Raw genomic sequence first — 23004 nt, forward strand, 5'->3', positions numbered from 1 at the left:
ATATTTTGACGCATTTACATCGAAATAATTCACTTAAGTCTGGTTTAACTTAAAGGGAAAAGGTTAATCTATTTTCATGCACTTGGTTAATGGTTAATGTGAAAGGGTTTTGATAATTGATAATTATTAATTGGTATATTAATTATAATTATGGGTTTGATAATTATTTGATTTGGTAGAACCTGGTTTTCCAAAATGGTAATCATGTGGTGTTTTGTCTTTTAAGGTTTTTCACCTGCTGAGAGAGAAAAGGCTGTAAAAAAGGAAAAAAAAAAAAACTGTTTTCCTTCTTCTGCACTATTCTGGGCAAAAACCAAAGAAAAAAAAAAAAAAAAAAAAAAAGGATCAACGGCCTGGTCTTTGAGTGGATTCCAGCTTTTAATGTTCAGTGTTGGTACACCCCTTCAAGTGTGGGGTTAATACAGCAAGCAAGCAAAACACTTGACAGTTTTAATGTTCTTACCACAGACAGTCTCAGGATTTAAGGCACTGATGTTCTCCCACTTTATTCTGTTGGACTGATTATGAGAGCTGATGGTCTTGGCTGTTGTCTGCTTAGGCAGATGATTTTCTGTAACATTTTATGAAGTTAAACACACGTATGCATACATATCTTTAGCACTGTCTCAGGATTTAAAGCAACAACTTTTGATTTAAAGATTATAATAAGAGCTGATGAAGCAGACTTTTCTATGCTCAGGGTATATGTTGCTGAACATGCCGTGTAAAATTTCTTGTTGGATGTTTATGTGTCTGACTTTGACACATCTGTTTACTTCTGAAAGTTTTGAAAATGTTTCAGTGTGTGGTGGTTTTTGGAGTTGAATCCATTCAATCAACAGCCAAAGATGTATTCATAGGAATGAAGACTGTAAGTTGAGGCAGTTTTTCAAATAAATGTTTTACATTCGAACAGATGAGTTGCAAGTTGATTATGTGAAGTCGAAGGAAACTGGTAAACTTGCTGTTATTAGTTTAGATAAGGGAGACCATTTAAAAACACAAGTCGTTTTAATTTGAAAACTTAAGTTCAGTTGCTGCCTTAAAAACACAAGTGAACATAACTTGAAATGTCAATTGGTATTAATATGGTCAAAATTATCTTAACTTAAACAATTTGTGTAACTTAACTTTGCGAGCTGAAACAAAGCATATCTTGATATTGAGTTAAAATAAAAACATGAGGCATAAAATGAAAACTAAGAGGATAAAATGACATTTAATAAGAGACAACAGTAATAATTTGGGAACACTTAAAATATCTGTGTACATAAAATATAGGACTATGATTATAAATGCGCAGACGTGTCAGGTACAGAAATTGTGTCATTGGTCAGCATAGATCATCAGATCATTCTGTGTGAGATGATTGGACGGTGGGTGGGAGAGAAGGAGGGAGACGAGGGAAGGAGAGGGCAGAGCGCGGCGCACGTGTCATTCGCTCGTCGTTAGCTGGCTTGCGTTTTGTGTGTTTTAATTGTGTAACGGAAGGACTTTTGGAAAATTGACCATCGCATGTTTACTCGCCAACTGTCTGTTGGTTGAGGCAAGTGTTGGTGGAGTGCTTTGGTGACGTCAGGGCAGAGTTTTATTCGGAAGGTCCGACGACGGAGGCGCTGACGGGCACGGACTAATTCAGCTCGCGGGTGGAGTTTGACTGCTGCTGCTGCTGTGTGAGTTTCTTCGGAGACGGCCAACAAGGGTCGTCCTGCACGAACGGCGTGCTTGGTGTGCCGGCGGTTCCTGCGCTGTTGAGTATGGCAAGCCGTTCCTGCCAGAAATACTCTACATTCAGTCACGTTTCAACTTCATTACGGCGTAAAAAACGCCGTGTTTTCAGATTTTACGGCGTTTCTTACGCCATAATGCGCAAAAAGAACGCCGCTTTTTGCGCCGTAATGAAGTCCTCCAAGAACGCCCGTAAAAACGCCGTTTTCCTAGAATGACAACAATCTCCACCCTTCTTTTCTCTCAGCCACTGAACTTGAAGCGTCTGCGCCCAATCGCTGATCAAGACAAGCAGACCAAATCAGTTCAGCACACATCTCCTTTGTGGCAAAGTTTGTCCTGACTTACCTTGTAGTTTCTCGTAGGTTAATATTTTGGGTGATAGGCAGGAACACATCCCATAAATTAACTTCGTCGTCCTCTTCCATGCATCATTCATTCATTCATTCATTCATTAATTTATTTATTTATGGTTAGAGCTCTGGACTTTGAAACAGAGACCTTTTAGCCTTCAGGTGCCAGTGGCATTAATTACTCGAACCCTTTGTATTGTATGTATTTGTTTGGATGTAAACCCACTGACTTTGCAGCCCTGTGTTAGTAAACATGGTGGCAGAAACCTCTGTGTACTTCCTCTCATTTCTGTCATTGTTTAAACTCCCCTTCCATGCATTGTTAGGATATATAGACCTATATTTTGGCTACATATACATATACATACGTGTGTGTGTGTCCAGAGCTCTAACCGCTGTACCACCTATTCACTTCATTGGCCAGGGAGTAAACCAGTGAAAATCAACAACATAGAAGCATTGACCAAGAAAAATAAATAAACGATGCATGGAAGATGAATTTAAAATAACGACAAAGTTAATTTATGGGATGTTTTCCTGCCTATCACCCAAAATATTAACCTACGAGAAACTACAAGGTAAGTCAAGACAAACTTTGCCACAAAGGAGATCTGTGCTTAACTGATTTGGTCTGTTTGATCAGCGATTGGGCGCAGACACTTCAAGTTCAGTGGCTGAGAGAAAAGAAGGGTGGAGATTATTATCATACTAGGAAAACGCCGTTTTTCTAGTAGTTAGTTAGTTTGTCCTAACTTACCTTGTTGTTTCTCGTAGGTTAATATTTTGGGTGATTGGAAAATATCCCAGAAATTAACTTGGTCGTTATTTTAAATTCCTCTTCCATGCATCGTTTATTTGTTTTTATTTTTTTTGGTCAATGCTTCTATGTCATTGTTGATTTTCACTGGTTTACTCCCTGGCCAATGAAGTGAAGAAGTGGTACAGTGGTTAGAGCTCTGGACTTTGAAACAGAGACCTTTTAGCTTGCAGGTGCGAGTGGCATTAATTACTTGAACCCTTTGCGTTTTTGTTTTTGTTTTTGTGTGTCCAGAGCTTTTTAATGTTATCAGTATGTGAAATTTGTTTGAACCAGTCAGAGGAGAGGTGTAACTAAGTTCATCCCTATCAGGTAAACCTTTGGGTAGCTTAAACGAACCCAAGCGCCCCGTCAGTTTGTTCATAGTGATCTCCTCCATTTTAGAGAGTGACAGTGGTGGGGTGCTACAGATGTAAATCTCATAATTTAAGTTTAGACACATATATGCTGAACAGTAGTTGTTTTTTGTTTGTTTGTTCTTCAGACAATCTTGTCAAGGCCATAAAACATGCTTGGTTCATAGAGGAGGCACCAAAGCATGTTGATGCTGCACTTGGTGAGGATCAATAGTCACAGCAGTTGATCAAACATCTCTAAAAGATTGCTCAAAGGGGATTTATTTGGTTTTTCTGTTCAAAATGCATGGAGGTGGCTTTTTGTTGTAAATTGGTACTATATATATTACATTGTGTTGAGGAGATTTTAGATTGATGTATATTTACAAACTGGGTTCATGCCAATGTGCTGTCTGCTAACTTGGATGTCTTCCAATTTTTACAGAATTATCGTTTGGTGGATTATGGTAGTGGAAAATAGAGTTGCTAAATCAGCTCCAGACCTAAAGGCAACTGTCTTTGAACGCTCATGCATAAAATGTTGTTTCTCTTCTTCACATAACAAAAGGAATCTCAGACTGTTTTCTGGACTACTTGGTGGGTTTCTCATTGCAACGACTGGACATCGGAAGAGTGTAATTATCAACATGTCCGTGAAAGTGGTCAAGACTGCTGAAAAGACTACAAGAGGTCATCGTGTCATTCGTGTAAGTACAAATGTTCAAATGAAACAAGTGAACACAACATGCATCTATTGTTTAACAACTTAGCTAGAAACACTAATCAAATGTCTTTTTAAAATAGATTCAGGAGCACAAAACCCAGAGATACTTTGGGCAGGCAGCCATACCACTGAAACTAGAGGAGTGTGCCTGGTTCAGGCGTTACAACAGACTTTGTGGTCAAATTGAGGGAGGCTCGGAGGCATCCATGTTTTTTCATACCACTGTTGGTCCTGGCCCCACATTCAATATGTTACGTTCTTCTGTTTGCCACTTACGTAAGACACGTTTTGTTCTTTTAAAGTCTTTATTATTATTATTACAAGATGCAATATTTTTATCTTATGTACTTTATGCATGATTTCTCCCATCAGGCCAAGTGGCAGCTGGGACATAAAACATATGAGAGGGTAGCAACATTTTTTTTTTAAATTGTATCTCTTTGGAATAGACAAAATGGTATAAACACATGGTCTCAACAGTAAAAACAAAAATAAATGCCATTCCAGTTTTTGTTTTACATACAGAAAGTGTGCGACATCAGTCGTCAGGGTTTACAAATCACAAAAATGTATATTCAAAAATTGAAGGACAGACATTGTATGATCTTTGCAAGTCCCACTCTCTTATAACAACAGAAACTACTTGAGACTTGTGTTTAGATTGCATCAGTGGGAGTCCAGGTGTCTTCTTAAGGGCCATATTGGTAATTTGCCCAGACTAGATCGCCTAAAAACTTCCAATACAGCTTAGTGTAAGATAGGCCAGTCAACTATTTACAAAATCCATGGGGGGAGGGTGCCCCCGCCGCCGCCATAATAAAAATAATCATAAAACACCAGTCATAAATTAAATGGGTAAATTACAAAGCAACGTTACCAGTGAGATCAAATAAAGTCTGCTCTCGTGGGGGCAATGAATGAAATCCATTTATTCCAGATCTGGTAAAATTTGTCCTTTTGAAGTCTTATTTGGTAGGTTAATTTTTCCATCCTAAATATCTCCAGAATAATTCCAATCCAGTCATCTAGAGTAGGTTGAATCGGGCTCAACCATCTTCTTGTGACAGTTTTCTTACTTGCCACCAAGAGAATTTGCAGCAGCTTTATCTCTCTCCTACATTTGAAAAAAGGAACATGACCCAGGTACAATACATCAAAACTCAAGGGTATTTGAGTGTTAAAGACTGTGCTTAAAGAAACCTGGATATCCCTCCAGAAGGCTTTTAACTTGGGGCAATCCCAGAAAATATGGTAGTGGCTAGCTGCAGTCGATCCACACTGCCTCCAACATTGCATAGCTGCCCCTTTATACCTGTCCTGATGTGGTGTCCTGAAAAACCTAATGATATTCTTCCAGCAAGGGTAGCAACATTTATGTACCATGATCCCCAAACGGCCAAAAGATTTTACCAAGGTTACTTCAGCATGAAAAATTGACAAACAGTTCTTTTGGGTTGAGTAGTATCAGTTCATGATTTTAACCTTTCATTTTACAGGGGATGACCCGACAGAGGACACAGTCCAGAGCAGAGCATTGACGATGATGGCAGTATCAAGCTATGCAGTCAAAAAAAAGAAGAAAGAGCAGGTGCGGACTGTGATGAGGTGGTGACAGAATCACCTCAGGGGGGCATAAAGGAGGGCATGCAAGAAACAAGCAGCGGGTGACTGGAAGGGTTCTAATCCTGCGCAAGAAAGAGCTATCCTCAGCCAGTCAAAGATCGGTAAGAGTAGTCTTCATCAGTTTCAGTGAATAGGCTAAGTGAGTGAGAAAAAGATCATTTTATCTTATCTAAAACAGATGGTGAGCTCCTCTGAAGGTGAGGGGTCAGGTGATTGGCAGCCCCCAAAGAATGGAACAGAAGAAGAGGAGGAGGAAGAGGAGGCCAGTTTGAAGCAAAGGGTTCCACAGCTGCACAAGAAAGAGTTTTTGCCTTCAGCCAGCCCAAGATTGGTGAGAATTTTCTTCAGCAGTTTCAATCCATTCAATGATATTTGAGTCCTGAGAAAGAAAATTTACTTTTTGTCTTATCGAAAACAGATGGCGAGCTCCTCTGAAGGTGAGGGGTCAGGTGATTGGCAGTCCCCAAAGAATGGAACAGTCACACTCAGTGCACACTCCATCCATCCATCCCGGTAGGGCATGTTATAAATGATTTTTTTTCTTATGCATATATATACATATACACACATATACATGCGACATGCATTATATATTACATTATATTGAATTTCTATCCATATACAAATATTAATCTATACACATATACATATACATATACAATCCACATATCCACACATATATACATATTCATGTACATATCCATACATACATACACATACATGGGTAGGACAAAACATTTTTGTCCTACCCATGTATAAATGTATCTGGATATAAAACCATATATATATATATACACACACACACACATACCCACACATACATATGTTAAATATTTAGGGGGAAGTTCCACAGATATATGCATATGTGATACAATACTGCACAGACATCCATATATACTTTCAGCAGTATGTAACAGGTGGGATGCCCGCCTGAAGGGAGAGCCAGAGGGAGAGAGAGAGATGTATATATATATCTATATGAGAGCACCTATATGGGGGAAGGGGGAGCCCTTGTATATAGATTAGGGATGCACATGGTTAACCGTTAACCGATAACAGTAACTCTAACCGATTAATATTAACGGTCAATTTTGTTTTTAAGCTACGTAATTCAATCAACTCATGGGGGCGTGTCGACAGGTGCAACACATGCCATCACGTGCTTTCCATCACAGCCCACTTTACAGCGAAGATGAAGAGAGCAAAAAGGAGTTCTGTGTGGGACACTTGCGACCGGAAAGGGGAGGAGGTCATTTGCAAATTATGCGGTACAGCACTGAAATACTCCAGCAGTACGAGTACAATGCAGTACCACTTAAGAAACAAGCATCCAGCATCAGACGATGGAGGACCATCGCAGCGAACTTTGCCCTCCATGATGGCCGGGAAAAAGTGTGACGCGTGGCGGTCTGAGAAGATAACGGGCTAGCTAGATAACTCGGGCTAGTGTGAAACATGTTAGATTCATGTCTGAATCTCAGGGATCACTGACTGTAAGCAGAAACACAGTGTCAGTGACCTGTCACAGCAGCCAGCTGGAGCACAGCTCTCCATTGAGCCCGTGTGTCTCCATGCACGTTGGCATCATATGCAACATTAATATTACAGATATCAATGACGGCTCTGCAGATGACACCTGAAGTCACTGACTAATTCCAGTCTCCTTTGTGTTGTACAGTAGGGGAGGGTGTGTATCCTTGTATGCAATTACGCACAAAACACACATTACATTGAATATTATTTTTTTTTATCTCCAGACACGTCGCGGGTCGTCCAGGTTTACAGTAAAATTGTTTGGAATGAAGCCGCATCATCCAGATAAACATTGAGCTCCATCAGAACTGTTTAAAAATCAGATTTCAGAAGCTCAAACTTTATTTTGGAAATGAAGCAGAACACACAATTAAAGAAATCACCAGTGCGCTCGCTCTCGACATAATTTAAAAAGCAATAGCAGACGAATGAAGCCTACAGTACTGTTAATTATGTCTAAAGCTTGTAGCTTTTTTTTTTTTTTTACATTTTAGATGAGTAATCTAACTATTTGCTGTCATTGTTGTAGGGGAATTACCTCTAAATTAATGTTACATTCGTTAATATTGCCAGGGCACCAACCTTCGTCAGCTACGAAGGATTTTGTATATTATATCTGTTAAAGCTGATGTAGTGAACGAATGAACCAACAGTAGATCAGTCTGATAATCTAAGGCATGAACTCTCAGTACAGGGATTGCTTATATCCAGCTCAAAAGGACACCGTCGGACAATGACTTGTATGCAAAAGATTATTTATTAAACAGAATAATGAGATGAATATGTATCATGAATAATACGATAGATTATACGGATGATATAGATTAACACAAACACTGCACAGAGGAACTTATGGCAAGAGAATGGTAAAATGAGTTTGGCGATAGTGAGAAGTAGGTTTTAAAGGGAAACGGGGACGCGAATATGAAGTTAATTTGTTGAATGAACGATCTAGAGAATTTAGACAAATTAACAATATCTCAACCTCACGGACCAACTCTTATTCAAAACCGCTTAGGTATGCCTACTTTGTCAGCGATGTTCCTGTAGAGGTCTGCTCCGAACTGACACGAAGAGGCTCCGCGCCGTTGTCTGTCACTCTGGCCCGTACAGCAGTCTGCAGGACGAATCAAGCGAACCGCTGATGAGAGCTGGTGCTGGACAGGGATGTCTCGGGAGCTGAGGGTCTTCGGTGTCGGTTACAGACGAGGAACGGCTTCTGATGGTTCTTTAACCCGGACCAGCGGGTCAGCAGCAGGCTACAGGTCTTCGGGGCGGTCAGCTAGTTGTTGGCCGTTTGGCAAGGCTTTTGATTACTAATAATAAGATTGAGAAACTCTTCGATGGCCGGTCGAAAATGTCTTCAAAGTTATTATTACGTGACTAGACTTTAACAACAAAAATAGGAATTCTGCGGCTTGGCGTGGCGAGCAAAAATGAAAGTTTCACGAAGATTAGAAAAGTGCGTTTTCTGCAGAATTAAATCAGGCCACTCTGCGTCGTTGTGAGCAGCAGCAAAAAGACTGAGAAAACGACGGAGCGGAAAAATACTTGAAAACTAAAGACAAAGAACTTAACACAAAAATTAGACCAAAGAAAAACTGAAGACGAGACAAGAAGAAAGAAGAAACAGAAACCAAGCAAGACTGGCGTCCGTGGTGCGCGGCTAACTTTATCATCGCTCCAGGGCGTGTCTAATCAATAGGGCGTCACGCATGTAGGATGGTTCGCAGACGCGCAACGTGATTTCATCCTACAGAGCGAGAATTAATTAATGATTCATACGAGGGACTCATCTGCTTCTCACTATGGTCAATCGAATATATTTTAAATGATCAATTTTCAATGGTACTTCAACAACAACATGCGCGTTCGCTACATGCGTTAGACAATTCTTATGAATAACGACAACATTAAACAATGAACATGGTAACATTTCCTAATACTAATCCTAACAAACATGATGATTAAGGGTATAACTACTTTAACATGATGAAGGAATAAAGAAGGGCAGACTATATTTGCCGAAATGATTATCGCTATTACGGTTACTTATTAATAAATGTATCCGTTAAGCACATTCAACCTAATTGCTATGAACCTCTAGATGACGGTATGGTTAAATGGTGGAAACTCAGAGAAAACCTTTGAAATAGTTTAATTCACAGTTTCGTCATTCTGTAAGTTAGAAAAACCAGGAAAGCATTGTTATTGTACTGATCACGAGCTTAGCAATGTAATTACATCTACAGTTAAATCAAACATTGAGATTTGGTTAATTCGGTAGGTTAAGCAAAAGACACACAGACATACAGAACAGTTTGCTTCAGGAATGTTCAATTTACAACCCATCAACATTATCTGGTTTGAAGATTCCTTTGAGACATGGCATTCGTTCATCCAGGCAGTTTTATTGTCCTCAACTCCCATGGGCTATCAAGAAAGAGTTAGCACCTCCATGGGAACGTCTTGACCAGATGTAAATTAGAAGTAAAAGTGTTGTCAGTGACTCTTGTTGCCCTGAAAGAGTGTGATAAGAGGTCTCTTAACCAGACATCCTGTCTCTGCCTGGGTTCACACCTTTCGGTGAACCTTCCAGATGGTCAATAACTCTTAAAAGTCTGATTGTTTTATCACTACACTTCTCCTGAGCAATGCAAAGAGGTTAGAAGAGGGTCAGCTACAGACCAGTTCTGCTACATTGTAAATCTGCAGTTCAGCATCGGACAGCGCCGAGTCAGTGACTCTCTGATTCCAACCTTTCCTTACATGGAAAGCCTTGTCGGAATGGTGGGACGTTTGTGTGTCGGAATAGCGGTATTTCGGGATGGTGATATGTCTAAATGGTGGTATGTCGGAATGGCAGCATGTCGGAATGACGGAATGTTGGAATGGCAGCATGGAAGGGCATTTAAATCTTATCGGTTAACGGTTATTAATCGTTAAAGGGCGTCGGTTAACGGTCATAAAAAAAATCCAAAATGTGCATCCCTAATATAGATATGTCCATATAGATAATAATAATTCTCAATAGATAGATGTAGAAATGTAAAATCTAGAAGAAATATAATTTAAATCCACTCATATTTATATTAGGGTTAGAAATCATTTCCATAAAAAATTATAAATCATAACCATATAAATTAGTATTGAGGGTTAGGACAAAACATTTTTGGGTTAGGGTTAGGTGAAGATAAAAACGTAACATTCTATTGGATGTTATGGTGGGTGCTGGCACAGGGGAGAAGGAGAACAGTTTCATTGAAAGAGCCGTTTAAAATCCCAAGATGGTTAAGAAGGGGTCCTCCCAGAGAAAACCTTAAAGGGTGTTTCTAAAAGAATAATAGAAATTAGATAAGTAGAATAAAATGGCCGATAAGACACAGGGTGGGACCGTTATCTTAGTTTTAAGAGTGGTCCACGGCGCAGGTGGGGCAGTAAGGATGTAATATAACTGAATTAAAACCATTTTCCTCGGCTTTAGTTTTGTTAAATTATTTTATCCCCAGAAGTTTTTAGAGAGAGAACATTAAAATGACTGTTTGTTGTTGAAAAAATATAATTCTAAATAATTTAATAAATTGTAAATGGAATCATAAAATACTGGATTGGTTAAAGGAATAGGTGCAGCAATAAGACACACACACACACACACAAAATTGTACACGCGCGCGCGCACACACTATATATATATATATATATATATACAGCCAATGCAGTGATTCTAAAACCGGTGTAATATGCGCCTGCCTTCTGGTCCTCGTAAGCACACGTGCAGCTGAGTTCTGTAGAAGTTGTAAACTTGTGATGTTTCTTTTAGGAAGACCAGAAAGCAGGGCATTGCAATAAGCATGCATCAGCATCTCTGTGTTTGCCTGAGAGAGAAACGGGCAGACTCTATTCTTTAAATGATAAAATCCTGTTTTTGTAACATATTTAATGTGCGGAATAAAATTGAGCTCAGAGTTAAAAATTACTCCCAGATTTTTTACATGATTGGGTGGATTTTAAGACAATGTTTGCAGTTTTGGTAAAAGTTTCACTCTCTGGGCCTCAGGACCGATGATTAAAACTTCAGTTCTGTTCTGGTTGAGCTGTAGGAAGTTTTCTGCCATCCAGGATTTGATGTCTAAAATACAGTTAAAAAGGGCATCAAGTGGCCCTGTGTCCTCAAGAGATATGGAAATATACAGCTGTGTATCATCAGCACAGCTGTGACAATTAAAACCATGTCTCCTGATGACACTGCCAAGTGGGAACATATATAAATTAAAAAGAATTGGGCCTAAAACTGATCCTTGGGGCACACCACATTTTATTTCATGTATTCTCGAGGAGCGTGTATCCAAATTTACCAGGAATTTTCTCTCTGTGAGATAGGAAGTGAACCACTTAAGAACAGTGCCAGAGAGGCCAACCAGGCATCTGAGTCGACTTAAAAGAATAGTGTGATCTACTGTATTAAATACAGTGCTCAGATTTTAATCTCAGGCAGGGCTCTCAGCCTTGTAGCCTTCATTGTTTCAGGCTGATCTGGCTGGCTAGGTGGGCCAGCGGGAAGAGACTCCTGCAAAGAGGAGAGAGGAGTGACAGCGAGTAAGAAGCTCATTGCTTTTCACTCATTGATCGCTAGGGTTGATTCAGCTGATCTGGCTGACTAGGCGGGCCAGCGGGAAGAGACTCCTGCAAAGAGGAGAGAGGAGTGACAGCGAATAAGAAGCTCATTGCTTTTTACTCATTGATCGCTAGGGTTGATTCAGCTGATCTGGCTGACTAGGCGGGCCAGCGGGAAGAGACTCCTGCAAAGAGGAGAGAGAAGTGACAGCGAATAAGAAGCTCATTGCTTTTTGTTTTTGCCGGTGGACGTCAAAGTCTCCGGGCTGACCGCATCGGCAGTTTGGCATGTTCCACTCAACCTCTCCAAGTGTGTCCCTCCCGAAGCCCCGCGCTCGGTGGAAGAGGACAAGGTCCCAAGGCGGACGACCATCCATCATCAATCAGTCCAGCATCTTCTGTAACTCCACCCAGAGGGTTGAGCTTTTGGCCAACAAAATCACCCAACTGGGCTACTCAACAGCCTCTGGCATCTTAGATCAAGGTGGCGTAAGGGAGGTCAGCAAATCAGATCTGTAACTGGGAATGCTTCTACATTCATGCAAAATGATGCAGGAGCACAGGAACCGCGTGTTCCACGACTTGAGGAATGGATTGTGCAGGAACCTGGTCTGCACAGACTCAGGGAATTGACATCCAGGCAGTGAATGTAGTCATCCATTTTGACTTCCCCAAAAGTGCAGAAACGTACCTGCATCACATTGGTAGATCAGGGTGTTTTAGAAGCAGTGAGCGAAGAGGGAGGAGCCCAGCGCCGAATCCCCGTCCGACCGGCGGACGTGGGAAATGTGGCGTACGGAAGACTGCCTTTGCCCGGTGTTGCTCGGGGGCCTGAGTCCTTTCACAGGAGACAGGACACCCTATAAGTACTGTACCCAAAAGATGACGTCTAAACTATGCCTGGGCAGGGCGAAGCCAGCGGGAAGAGACTCATGCAGAGGAGAGAGTAGCGAACTTTATGTTTGTCAACCACTATTGGTTCAGAAAACAGATGGTTTTATGGTGAAATCCATCCTTGCACCTAACGGCGACCTTTCTTCTGATCAGACGTGATGAGTAGAAACTGTGTTTATCAGTGTTAAAACATGAGGATGGCGACGTTTCTTCTGATTCCATTTCAAAGAAAGAAACGAAATTTTCATTTAGAGCCTCTTGTGTGGAAAAATAAACAAGCTCTATCTCTCCTGCACAGGCTGTAGTGGGCACAGGGCTGCTTCCCTCTTGCTTTCACACGTTTCACGTGTCGGATAAGAGTGTTTCCAAAGCAAACTGTGAACACTGCCCACCAGGTAAAAGACAGCTACTTTGTTTTTTCTGTGATTTCAGCTCACTGACGGCCTGCAGGAGGCATGCTAGTGGAGTACATACAGTATGTGTGTCTTTGTGTGTTTGTGTATGTACCTTTGAGTGAGAATTAAAGGGTCAGTTCACTGATTTTAGGATAAAATGTTACTTTTGTAAAGGCTTCAACATCACAGGCATCTCACTGCCTTTGTGCTCCCCAATCCCTATCACGAGTGGGGTTCAAGGGGTCACTTACTAGGGTTAGGGCTATACAACCACTATACAACCTGTAACTACATACTCTGAAGAAGCAAGGCGGCTAATTCAGTTAACTCTCGGTGAAGGGTAGATACACGCTGACCTTACTTCCTCTAGACAGTCAAGTTTGACCGCCTTCTCTGCGCTCCGCCAGGGCTGTGACCGACCCCGGCCGGGCCGATCAGAGGACCTCAGTATATAGACTACACAAAGATCAGAAATCTGCACAGATTGGTTTGTCAGTTCTGTTCCGGGGAATCATTATTTCTGCAATGCAATGCAGGGCTAACCCGAACCCGTGTCCGGGCCCGGGCATGCAAAATATAAGTGCATGCAAAATTGAATACAGAATTAAAGATGATGTTTTAGGCTTCACGTTTAGCCTGCAAATAACTTATTTGCTATCACTCCTCTCTCCTCCTAAAATTAAGGAGAAGTGGCGCTGGGCTCTTCTCTGTTTGCTTGCCGCTACTGAAGGAATCCTGGTTAGTTTCTTTTCCCCCACTTAGTAATATGCTTAAATTCAGCGGGTCGTTTCGTCTGATCTGCATGCACATAAAACAGAAGTGTTCATTTATGGCGGCAGCGGTGCAACAGCTGAGCGAGCGTGCTTCACTGCTTCAAATAGATTGCTCGGTTCTGTCAGAACGCTTGTTCCAAAAAAGGGTTCACTACTTCTTTTTCTCTCTTTCACAAACTCCTCGTCATCATGTTAATGTTAATGTTAAGTACACAGAAGGTGCGAGTGTGCAAAACAAGTGTTCCCACCAATTGGAGGGAGAGACTGTGAGAACACTTCTTTTGCACACTCGCACCTTCTGTGTACTTAACATTTAAGTATACACACAGTACCATTGCATTTTATGTATATTGTATATACATTTTAAATGCTGACTTTTTATGTCCTTTGAGTTTATCTTATTTGTGAATTTATGTTATCTGTGAGTTTATTTTATCTAGATGTGTTTCATCTTATTTTATCTTATCTTATTTTATTATCTTTTCTTTTTCACACGGGGGTTGCAACGAAAATTTCATTTACATGGCCATGCTCGATGACAATAAAAGCAATCTTGAATCTTGAATCATGCAGCATTTCCTGGACGTTGCCCGGCGGGTCATGGGAATAACGCCGCCAGATCGCTAGTTGGCATCATTTATGATCAGAACTACGACGGTATCTGATCTGATCTACATCTTCAGTGCATGAATCATGCATCATGGGTACAGATGTCAATGCACATGCAATGCACAACCCTTATTTCTGCAGGAATGTGTACAATCCTGCATGCACAATTCTGCATGCACAGTCCTGCATTGCATTGCACAGTCCTGCATGCACAATCCCTCATGTACAGCCCATATTTCTGCAATGCAATGCAGGTGCAATGCACAATCCTGCACAAAAAACAAAACAAAAACAAAAAGGGTTAGGGTGTGGAAACTGAATCCCACCCCCAGAGTAACAGGGGAGCGGAGGTGCACGGTCCTTCCTCCAGTAAACTGCACCCCCACGATCCCAAGAATGGCCCTGATGGCCATCAAAACGTGTGCGCGGTCTGGCAAAATCCATCAGAGTCCTGATTGTGACTCATGACTGTTTTTTATTGTGTGGGTCTATATGTTTTTAATGTGTTTTTTTTTTTTTTTTAACTGTTTTAACTATAGAAATGAAAACAATTGTTTTTAGAAAAAGATGAAAAAAAATGAATGAAAAATAAAATGAAATTTTAAATGTTAAATTATTATTATTTATCAATAGAAATGTGCCCTCGCGCGACGTTTCAACCCTACCGGGTCTTCTTCAGGCTAAGGCACAAACGAAAACAAATGAAAAGGTGAGCATGTGAAAGCTACAGTGCTTGCAGACTGGCTGTATTTATAGGCTGTTCAGGTAAGTTTCATTTTTGCTTTTTCCAATGTGTTTTTAAAGCCCTTATGTGTATAGTAATAGATGAAAAATGTGAAATTTTCAATGAATTGTTTTTTTAATACTATGTGTGCATATTATGAAATTGTCATTATGAAATCATGAAAGAATCGAATTATTTATGTATTTATGTGGTATGTGAAGTAATAAGATGTTTTTTCTTCCCAATATATTTTGTGATTTTTTTTTTTTTTTTTTTTTTTTTTTTTTTTTTTTCTCAATATAGGAAGGGGAGAGGGTAATAGGGAGGGGGCTGGGGGGGGGTTAGGTATGGGGAGGGGGAAAGGTTGAGGTTAGGGACTAGGAGGGGGTTGGGGTTAGGATAGGGTAGGGTCAGGGTAAGGAAAGGGGGTTACGAACCGGTGCCCCCTCACGGGGGACCGGAAAGGCAAGGGCCATCCCCTGGGGTCCCAACCCCCGTTGACCCCAGGACCGTGTTTCATAAACATAGTTTGGGGGGAGGCGTTGCCGCCTCCTGCACTGGACCTCCGTCCACTCATTCTGAGCTCCGTAGCTCATCTCAAAGTGTGTTTTTTAATATATAAAAGAATCAAAATGAAATGAATTGTATCTCAATTTAAATTGTCAACTGTATTTTTAAATTATTTACTATTCAAATGAAAAAGAATGAAAATAAAATACAATGGTTTTATTTTTTAAAATTTAAACTTTTTTTTTTTTAAAAAGTATTTATTGATCAAAGTAGAATTAAAATGAAATAAAAATCAAGAAAGTTTAAATTACAAAAAACAATCCAAAAAACTCCCTGAAAACAAAATGTGTGCCTACGCGCGACGTTTCGCCGTGGTCCGGCTTCTTCAGGTGGCACACGTGAATGAATGTATGGCGATTGGCCGTAACTGAGAGATGTTGTCTCTTCCAAAGTCAGAGCTGAAATGAGAGGGCTCTGCTGGAGCACCTCTATTTATCCCCTCCCACTTCCTTAAGTTTCACTTTTGTTTTTTTCTACTTTCTCTATTTTAACCCCATAAATACCCAATGTTTTTGGCTTTTTAAATAAAAATAAATAGTATATAACCCTAATAATACATTTTAATGTATTAAATGGAAATTTAAACTTATTTATTTGATAATGTAGCTGTTATTTATGAATGGTGGCAGTGCTGAGTTCCATGGATGCAATGCACATCGCTGCGTGTTCTTCTACGCAGAGGGCAATAGTGAGTGTTCAATTTTAATTATAGAGAGATCAGCCAAAAAAAAAAAATTAAATTTGAAAAAATCGAATTTGACCTTGTTTTAAATATTCTTTTGTTTTTCTTGCTATTTTATTGTTGAACAGTTTGGAATTGATTAAAGCATAATTAAAAGCTTTTAAAACAACTAAATGTATCAATTAAGGTCAAAATTGAAATAAGCTTCTATTTTGGGCTCATATATTTTCCAACTCCTTTTTTTTTTTTGGTTTATTGTGTTCAAAATTTCAAATTAATTGCAATCATTAATACATTCATTGTCACAGCCCTAGTAATTTGAAACTTTTACATTTTTTTCTAGACCGATGTGCCATCTCCTCCCTACCCTGGTGAGGAAAATCTGGTGCAGCAACCACAAGCTTCTGTTTTGGTTGTAAAGACGGGGGTATGTTTTATACTTAACACTGTACATGACTATAGATATTGAGTAAGAACGGCTATAATGACCGATTGATGTTTTCTGTTTTTAGAGCTGCTGTAAAATGGGCAAGATGGAGATTTGTCTCACTGTTGCTTTTGTCACAGTGTCTGTGACTGTGATAGTTTCCTTTCTCATTTACCTGTTCCTGCACTATTTGAAGGACAAAGAAGTTTAAATAAAAAAAAAATCACCTGGAGGAGATTAATTATTCTGTGATTGATTACACTATTTTGTCACATAAAGTGTCACACTCGCTCCTGCTCCATCCAGAAATAATAGCCCACACCAACTGCCACCTCACTCCTGCCCACCCCGTCCACAGTTATAATTGGTGATTCAATCACCAGAAACCTCCGGGTTTTTAACGCAGTCACACATTGTTGCCCAAGAGCCACAGTCCCAGTTATCCTGAATAAATTGCCGAGTCTGCTGCGCTCATTGCCGTTGTCCATTAAACGAGTTATAATCCACGTTGGAACAAACGACACAGCTCGGCGGGAGTCTGAGCAGACCAAGAATGATTTCAAAGATCTTTTTAGCCTTTTAAACTCCTGTGGAAAGTCTATTTTTATATCCAGTCCGATCCCAACTGTGGCCCCTGGAGCAGAGCGCTTCAGCAGAATTCTCACGCTAGGCTTCATTGACAACTTTAATCTATTCTGGAACCGCTTCTCTCTTTTCAGGCCCGACGGAGTCCATCCAAATAGGCTGGGTAGCCGTAAGTTAGCAACAACACGCCGCTCTATCTGCTGCCTTACGTGATTGACTGTATAAGGTAAGCCCCTCTCTCACACCTGAATCAGTAGCTCCTCTCTCTTCGTCACCGGTTCCCCCTCAGGTCACTGTCCAGACTGCACACAGTACTAACTCCCTCTGTTGGCATCCCTTGCTATACAGACCATTATAACAAACAGAGCTTCCTGTCCTCAGCACAAAGGTGGTTAGTTTTTTGACCATCTTTAGATCAGAGAAGTGTTAAAGGAGTCGCCAGAGTTGACAGAGGCTGATGAGAAGCTGTATTTAACCTCAGAAAACATTTGTGGAAGGCTGAGGAAACTGTGTTTGAATCTCTCAGACTTCTACAGGAAGGATTGCTGGAATTGAGGTACTGTGGGAAAACATTACACAGCATACAATATGTTATTTTATCATTACAAATACTACTTGTGGTTGACAATAGACAAAGATAACATCAAAATGAGTAATCCTTCCAATCTTTGCATTATAGTCACTTACACATGTATATTTTCCAAATATGGAATAAAAACCACTACTATTTCCAAGTATAAAGTCTAAAGTTCTACATACTTCAAGTATTGAATATTAATAACTAATGGTTCCAAGTTTAGCATCCACAGCCATTTATTCGAGTTTTGAAAATCAATCACTAATGCTTCCAGGAAATCTATCTATAGACTTCATTGACAACTTTAATCTATTCTGGAACCGCTTCTCTCTTTTCAGGCCCGACGGAGTCCATCCAAATAGGCTGGGTAGCCCTAAGTTAGCGACAACACGCCGCTCTATCTGCTACCTTACGTGATTGACTGTATAAGGTAAGCCCCTCTCTCACACCTGAATCAGTAACTCCTCTCTCTTCGTCAGCGGTTCCCCCTCAGGTCACTGTCCAGACTGCACACAGTACTAACTCCCTCTGTCGGCATTCCTTGCTATACAGACCATTATAACAAACAGAGCTTCCTGTCCACAGCACAAAGGTGGTTAGTGCACTAGAAATCTACGCTGGCTGACAGTTATTCTAAACAGGCTATAGTTCACCCCCTGCTTAAAAAAACAAACCTAGACCCATCCTTGCCAGAGAACTATAGACCTATATCAAAACTTCCTTTCATCTCCAAAGTCTTAGAAAAGGTTATTCAAGAACAGTTACTTCGTGTTCTTGATTTGCACAATATAGCCGACAAATTCCAATCAGGATTCCGCAAACTCCACTCCACTGAAACAGCTCTTCTTAAGGTCTCTAATGACATTTTAATGGCTGCTGATACTGGTCACTGTTCTGTTTTGATTTTATTAGATCTTAGCGCAGCATTTGATACTGTGGACCACCACATTTTAATTCACAGGCTAAAACACCTAGTGGGCATTTCAGGTATTGCATTAGAGTGGTTTAAATCATACTTGGCTGATAGAACACTCTCTGTCTCTGCTAACGGTTTTACTTGAGACGCTGCTGTGCTGGCATGTGGTGTTCCTCAAGGCTCAGTCTTGGGACCAATTTTATTCTCTATTTATATGCTTCCACTCAGTCTAATTATTAGTTCTTTCCCTAACATCTCCTACCATCTGTATGCTGATGACATTCAGCTATACTTCTCATTTAAACCTGCTGAGATTGACAACCTATCTATGTTAAATGACTGTTTATGGGAAATTAGGCAATGGATGGCAAATAACTTGCTTCAGCTGAATGATGATAAGACTGAGGTCATGATCTTTGCCCCTGATAAATTTCAAGTCCCTATTAACGAGAAACTTGGTGCCCTATCCCGTTCTACTTGCTCCAACATACGAAACCTTGGTGTAATTTTTGACCAGTCAATGAGCTTTGACAGTCACATTAAGGCACTGACTAAATCTAGTTTCTTTCATTTAAGAAACATAGCTAAATTAAGGTCTGTTGTCTCAATAGAAGATTTGGAGAAATTAATTCATGCGTTTATTTCCTCACGTTTAGACTACTGTAAGTCCCTTTTTACCTGCCTCAACAGATCCTCAATTCAGCGTCTACAATTGGTTCAAAATGCTGCTGCTAAGCTTTTAACCCAGTCTAGTAAATGGCCTCACATCACCCCTATTTTAACTGAACTGCATTGGCTACCAGTCAAATTTAGAATTCAATTTAAAATCATAGTGCTTACTTACAGAGCCCGACACGGCCAGGCCCCAAAATATATCAGGAACTTCCTGCACCCTTACACCACGGGCCAAGCATTAAGATCATCTAACACGGGTCTGCTAAGTGTTCCTCGGACCAATTTCAAAACTCGTGGTGATCGTACTTTTGAATGTGCAGCTCCAAAACTCTGGAACAGCCTTCCAGCTACGTTGAGATGTATTGACTCTGTGGAAAGCTTTAAAAAACACTTAAATCCCACTTGTTCAGACAGGCGTTTGGATAACTTCTGACATTTTACATCCCTCTCAATGCTGCTTGTATGACTGCATATTTCATGTGTTTTTTATGTACATATGTATTTTATTTTATTCTATTCATTTATTTTCTGGTGCTATATATGATTGTATGTTTATATGACTGTTGTACGCATACATATTTGATTTTAATGTTGTGTAACTGTAAAGCACTTTGTGACCGGTGTCTGTGAAAAGTGCTATATAAATAAACTTTGCTTGCTTGCTTGTTTAGTCTTCACAGAGTTCCAGTTGTCTGGAAATTAAAGAGGAAACCCGAGAGGAACTAGGCTCACCAGTAAGGACACAAGTTATAGTACCCCCCCCCACCCCACACACACACACACACACAAACATAAACACACACTGCTTTCACAATATGTGAAATATCTCTCTTCTTTTAAAAGTACTCTGAAAATTCTGAAAGAAATGTGAGTAAAACAAGAGTATTAAACAGAAGACACGTATCTATTGCCAGTTTAAATGTGTGGCATTTTTTTATTTTAAGGAGCCTACTAAGTACTGGAATTTCCCCCCACGGGACCAATAAAGGAATGTTGAAGTACCAGGAACCTTGTAAGGACAAGTAACCTGTCTAAATGCTCGGTATGTAACAGCTCTGTAATGTAATGTATGTAATGTTGTGTTTTTTTAAAAGAAACTAAAATTCAAAATGGCAGCATTTAGAGGTGAGAGGGTCCTTATCCAGATCGCTGACTGGCATCTGACAGAAGTTCCTCATTACCATGTAAGACCATCATCCTAAGTTCTTAATTTTCTTGTTGTGTGTGCTGTATTTTAGACTCATTATGTAATTTGACAATAAAAAATTCTATATTCTACTCCAGCCCCTTGATGACGTGGGCCCTCCTCCTTATCCTGGTGAAAACAACAGGGTGGCGCAAACACAAGCAGCAACTGCTGTTGTTGTAAAGGCAGGGATATGTGTTATACTTAGCAATGTCCATGACTCTAGATTGTTAGTAAGAATGGCCTGAATGACTGATTGATGTTTTCTTTTTGTCATGCTGCTGTAAACCTGACAAGATGGAGATCTGTCTTATGACTACTTTGGCGATAGTGGCCATCCTGACTTTTGTTCTCGCATTATTTCTCTTTATCATGTTGATGCTGCAGTGAAATAAATGTTATTGTTCAAACCCACTAATTGTCATGCTTAATTAGGTAAAGTCCTGTATAGATATTTTCAAGTATTAAGGTAACAAATGACACAAAATGGGAAGAATAAGCAAATCAAAAGCCTGACTCACCAATCCCAAGAATGTGATAATTATAGTCTTGATTCAAAAGACTGAATCTCTCATTTCAAGAAAAAGGTTGTTATATTTAATGCCCGGGACACACTGCCTGCGTGTGCAGTGCGTGTGCGTTCTGCATCTCATCTAGAGATTTAGAGAGTCTCGCCTATTTTTTTCTGCGAGACGTGTGTGTGTATCTGCAAAATAGCCTGAAAATTATCTGTTTATATTCATATTGACATAATACCATCAAGATTAAACAGAATCCCTTCATTTGTTAACAAGGCTTTTATTTATTCTATTATTTATGATGCTTATCAAAGGCAAACTCAATGTACAAAGACAGGACTGGCAGGCAGAGCCACGCAGCAGCAGCGCAGCAGACGCACTGCATGTGTGAACGCCACACGCGTGCGAGCCGCAGCAGTAGAGGTAACGCCACGAACACGCACTGCTCACACAGGCAGTGAGTCCCAGGCTTAAGAATACTTGTTTTATGTTCATGTTTTCTGCAAAAAGTCTTATTCCAAATGAGTGACATTTTATACTATCTCCAGTTCCCAGAATACAGTATGAAAGTGAGTATTAATTTTTTATTCCAGCAATGTTAATTAGATTTGGTATTCCAAGTTTGCATTCTCTTCTACTTAATAATAAAAATAATAAAGATTTTTTTTTTTAGTACTTTTTAGACAATATTATATTCACAAAAAAAAAAGTCTTATTCCAAATAATCCCAATAATACAGTATGCAGATAAGTATTAATTGTTAATTACAGCAATCAATGTTAAAAATGAGGATCGGTATTCCAAAATTTCAATCTCTTATACTTAAATATTTCCAAAACGAGCACATGCCAATCACATTTGTGATTGGTTGAGCTGGTTGAGAGTATAAATACAGCCTCCAGGAAATATCTTCACAAATGACAAGCAGCCGATGGTCATGAGATGAAGGTAAGATGCAATTACAAAAATAAAGTGAAAATGACTAATCCTTCCAATCATTGCATTGTCACAAAGCCAGTCAAGTTTTAGCATTTTCAATAAACTGAATATTAATCACTAATTCTTAACAAGGATTAGCTGTCACAGTCCAGCATAGCACTTACCTGTGCTGCAGCTCTTCAGCCACGCCCCATACCTGCCTATCTGCACACCTCGCCAATGAGAGTCATCAGGAGGGTATTTAAGCCACTCTGTCATTCTTCCCAGTTGCCTGATTGTCTTTGCGCCATGCCAGACTCTCCAGCGTTCTTGTCCAGACTGATCTCCGGTGTCCGACCTCGCCTGTTCCTGACTACTCCTTCTGTCCTAGCCCTGTGTCTGTGGGTGTGCAGATCTTACCGCCTCGGTGGTTTCAACCATGCCGAAATCTGTCTGTGATTTCCGTGTTCGATCCGCTCTCCTCACACTAACTCCCTCTGAGCCGGCTCTCTGCTCAGTATGGCACATTGTTGCTCCGGTTGTCCGTTTCCCCGTATTCCCTGTAAATCGGCCGGTACTGCAATTGGGTCCTCCACTAGCTCGTTACAGTTAGCAATATAAGTACCATATTTCATATGTTAACTATCGAGCGCTAAGTCTTCTAAGTTTGGCATCCCAAGTAATATATTACAAATAATGAATATTGAGTGCTAATTCTTAGCAGTTTAGCATTCTTACTTCCAAATAATGAATATTGAGCACTAAACATCACTTTACAAGTTTAGCATTCTAAGTACTATATTATAATAATTAATATTGAGCAATAAT

At 40.1% G+C, this 23004-nt stretch overlaps 4 protein-coding genes across 4 annotated transcripts in view; 2 read left to right on the forward strand and 2 right to left on the reverse strand.

Moving 5' to 3' along the window:
* Nucleotides 1–23004, reverse strand: part of LOC143317615 (uncharacterized) — a 238911-nt gene that overhangs the window by 90457 nt on the left and 125450 nt on the right. The gene's annotated exons all lie outside the window — the stretch shown is intronic.
* Nucleotides 1–23004, reverse strand: part of LOC143317620 (uncharacterized) — a 176513-nt gene that overhangs the window by 63883 nt on the left and 89626 nt on the right. The gene's annotated exons all lie outside the window — the stretch shown is intronic.
* The window catches only part of LOC143317619 (uncharacterized), a 107141-nt gene that overhangs the window by 31472 nt on the left and 52665 nt on the right, over nucleotides 1–23004 (forward strand). The window lies entirely within an intron of this gene.
* LOC143317621 (uncharacterized) lies at nucleotides 5597–21141 on the forward strand. Its single transcript, XM_076725722.1, has 10 exons — nucleotides 5597–5681; nucleotides 5759–5911; nucleotides 5999–6093; nucleotides 15032–15107; nucleotides 16718–16801; nucleotides 18302–18393; nucleotides 20226–20288; nucleotides 20499–20566; nucleotides 20649–20738; nucleotides 20839–21141. The coding sequence occupies exons 2-6, from the start codon at nucleotides 5759–5761 to the stop codon at nucleotides 18323–18325; spliced, it is 432 nt and encodes a 143-aa protein (XP_076581837.1). The 5' UTR covers nucleotides 5597–5681; the 3' UTR covers nucleotides 18326–18393; nucleotides 20226–20288; nucleotides 20499–20566; nucleotides 20649–20738; nucleotides 20839–21141.

The sequence above is a fragment of the Chaetodon auriga genome, assembly GCF_051107435.1.
Source record: "Chaetodon auriga isolate fChaAug3 chromosome 23 unlocalized genomic scaffold, fChaAug3.hap1 SUPER_23_unloc_1, whole genome shotgun sequence".
In the NCBI taxonomy this organism is placed as follows: Eukaryota; Metazoa; Chordata; class Actinopteri; order Chaetodontiformes; family Chaetodontidae; genus Chaetodon; species Chaetodon auriga.

Excerpts from the sequence above, each read along its gene's own strand:
- LOC143317621 (XM_076725722.1), top strand. The coding sequence starts at position 5,759 with ATGGTGAGCTCCTCTGAAGGTGAGGGGTCAGGTGATTGGCAGCCCCCA. Across the intron at positions 6,094-15,031 it reads CACTCCATCCATCCATCCCG|AAATGTGCCCTCGCGCGACG; the intron begins GTAGGGCATGTT and ends ATTTATCAATAG. Across the intron at positions 15,108-16,717 it reads AAACGAAAACAAATGAAAAG|ACCGATGTGCCATCTCCTCC; the intron begins GTGAGCATGTGA and ends ATTTTTTTCTAG.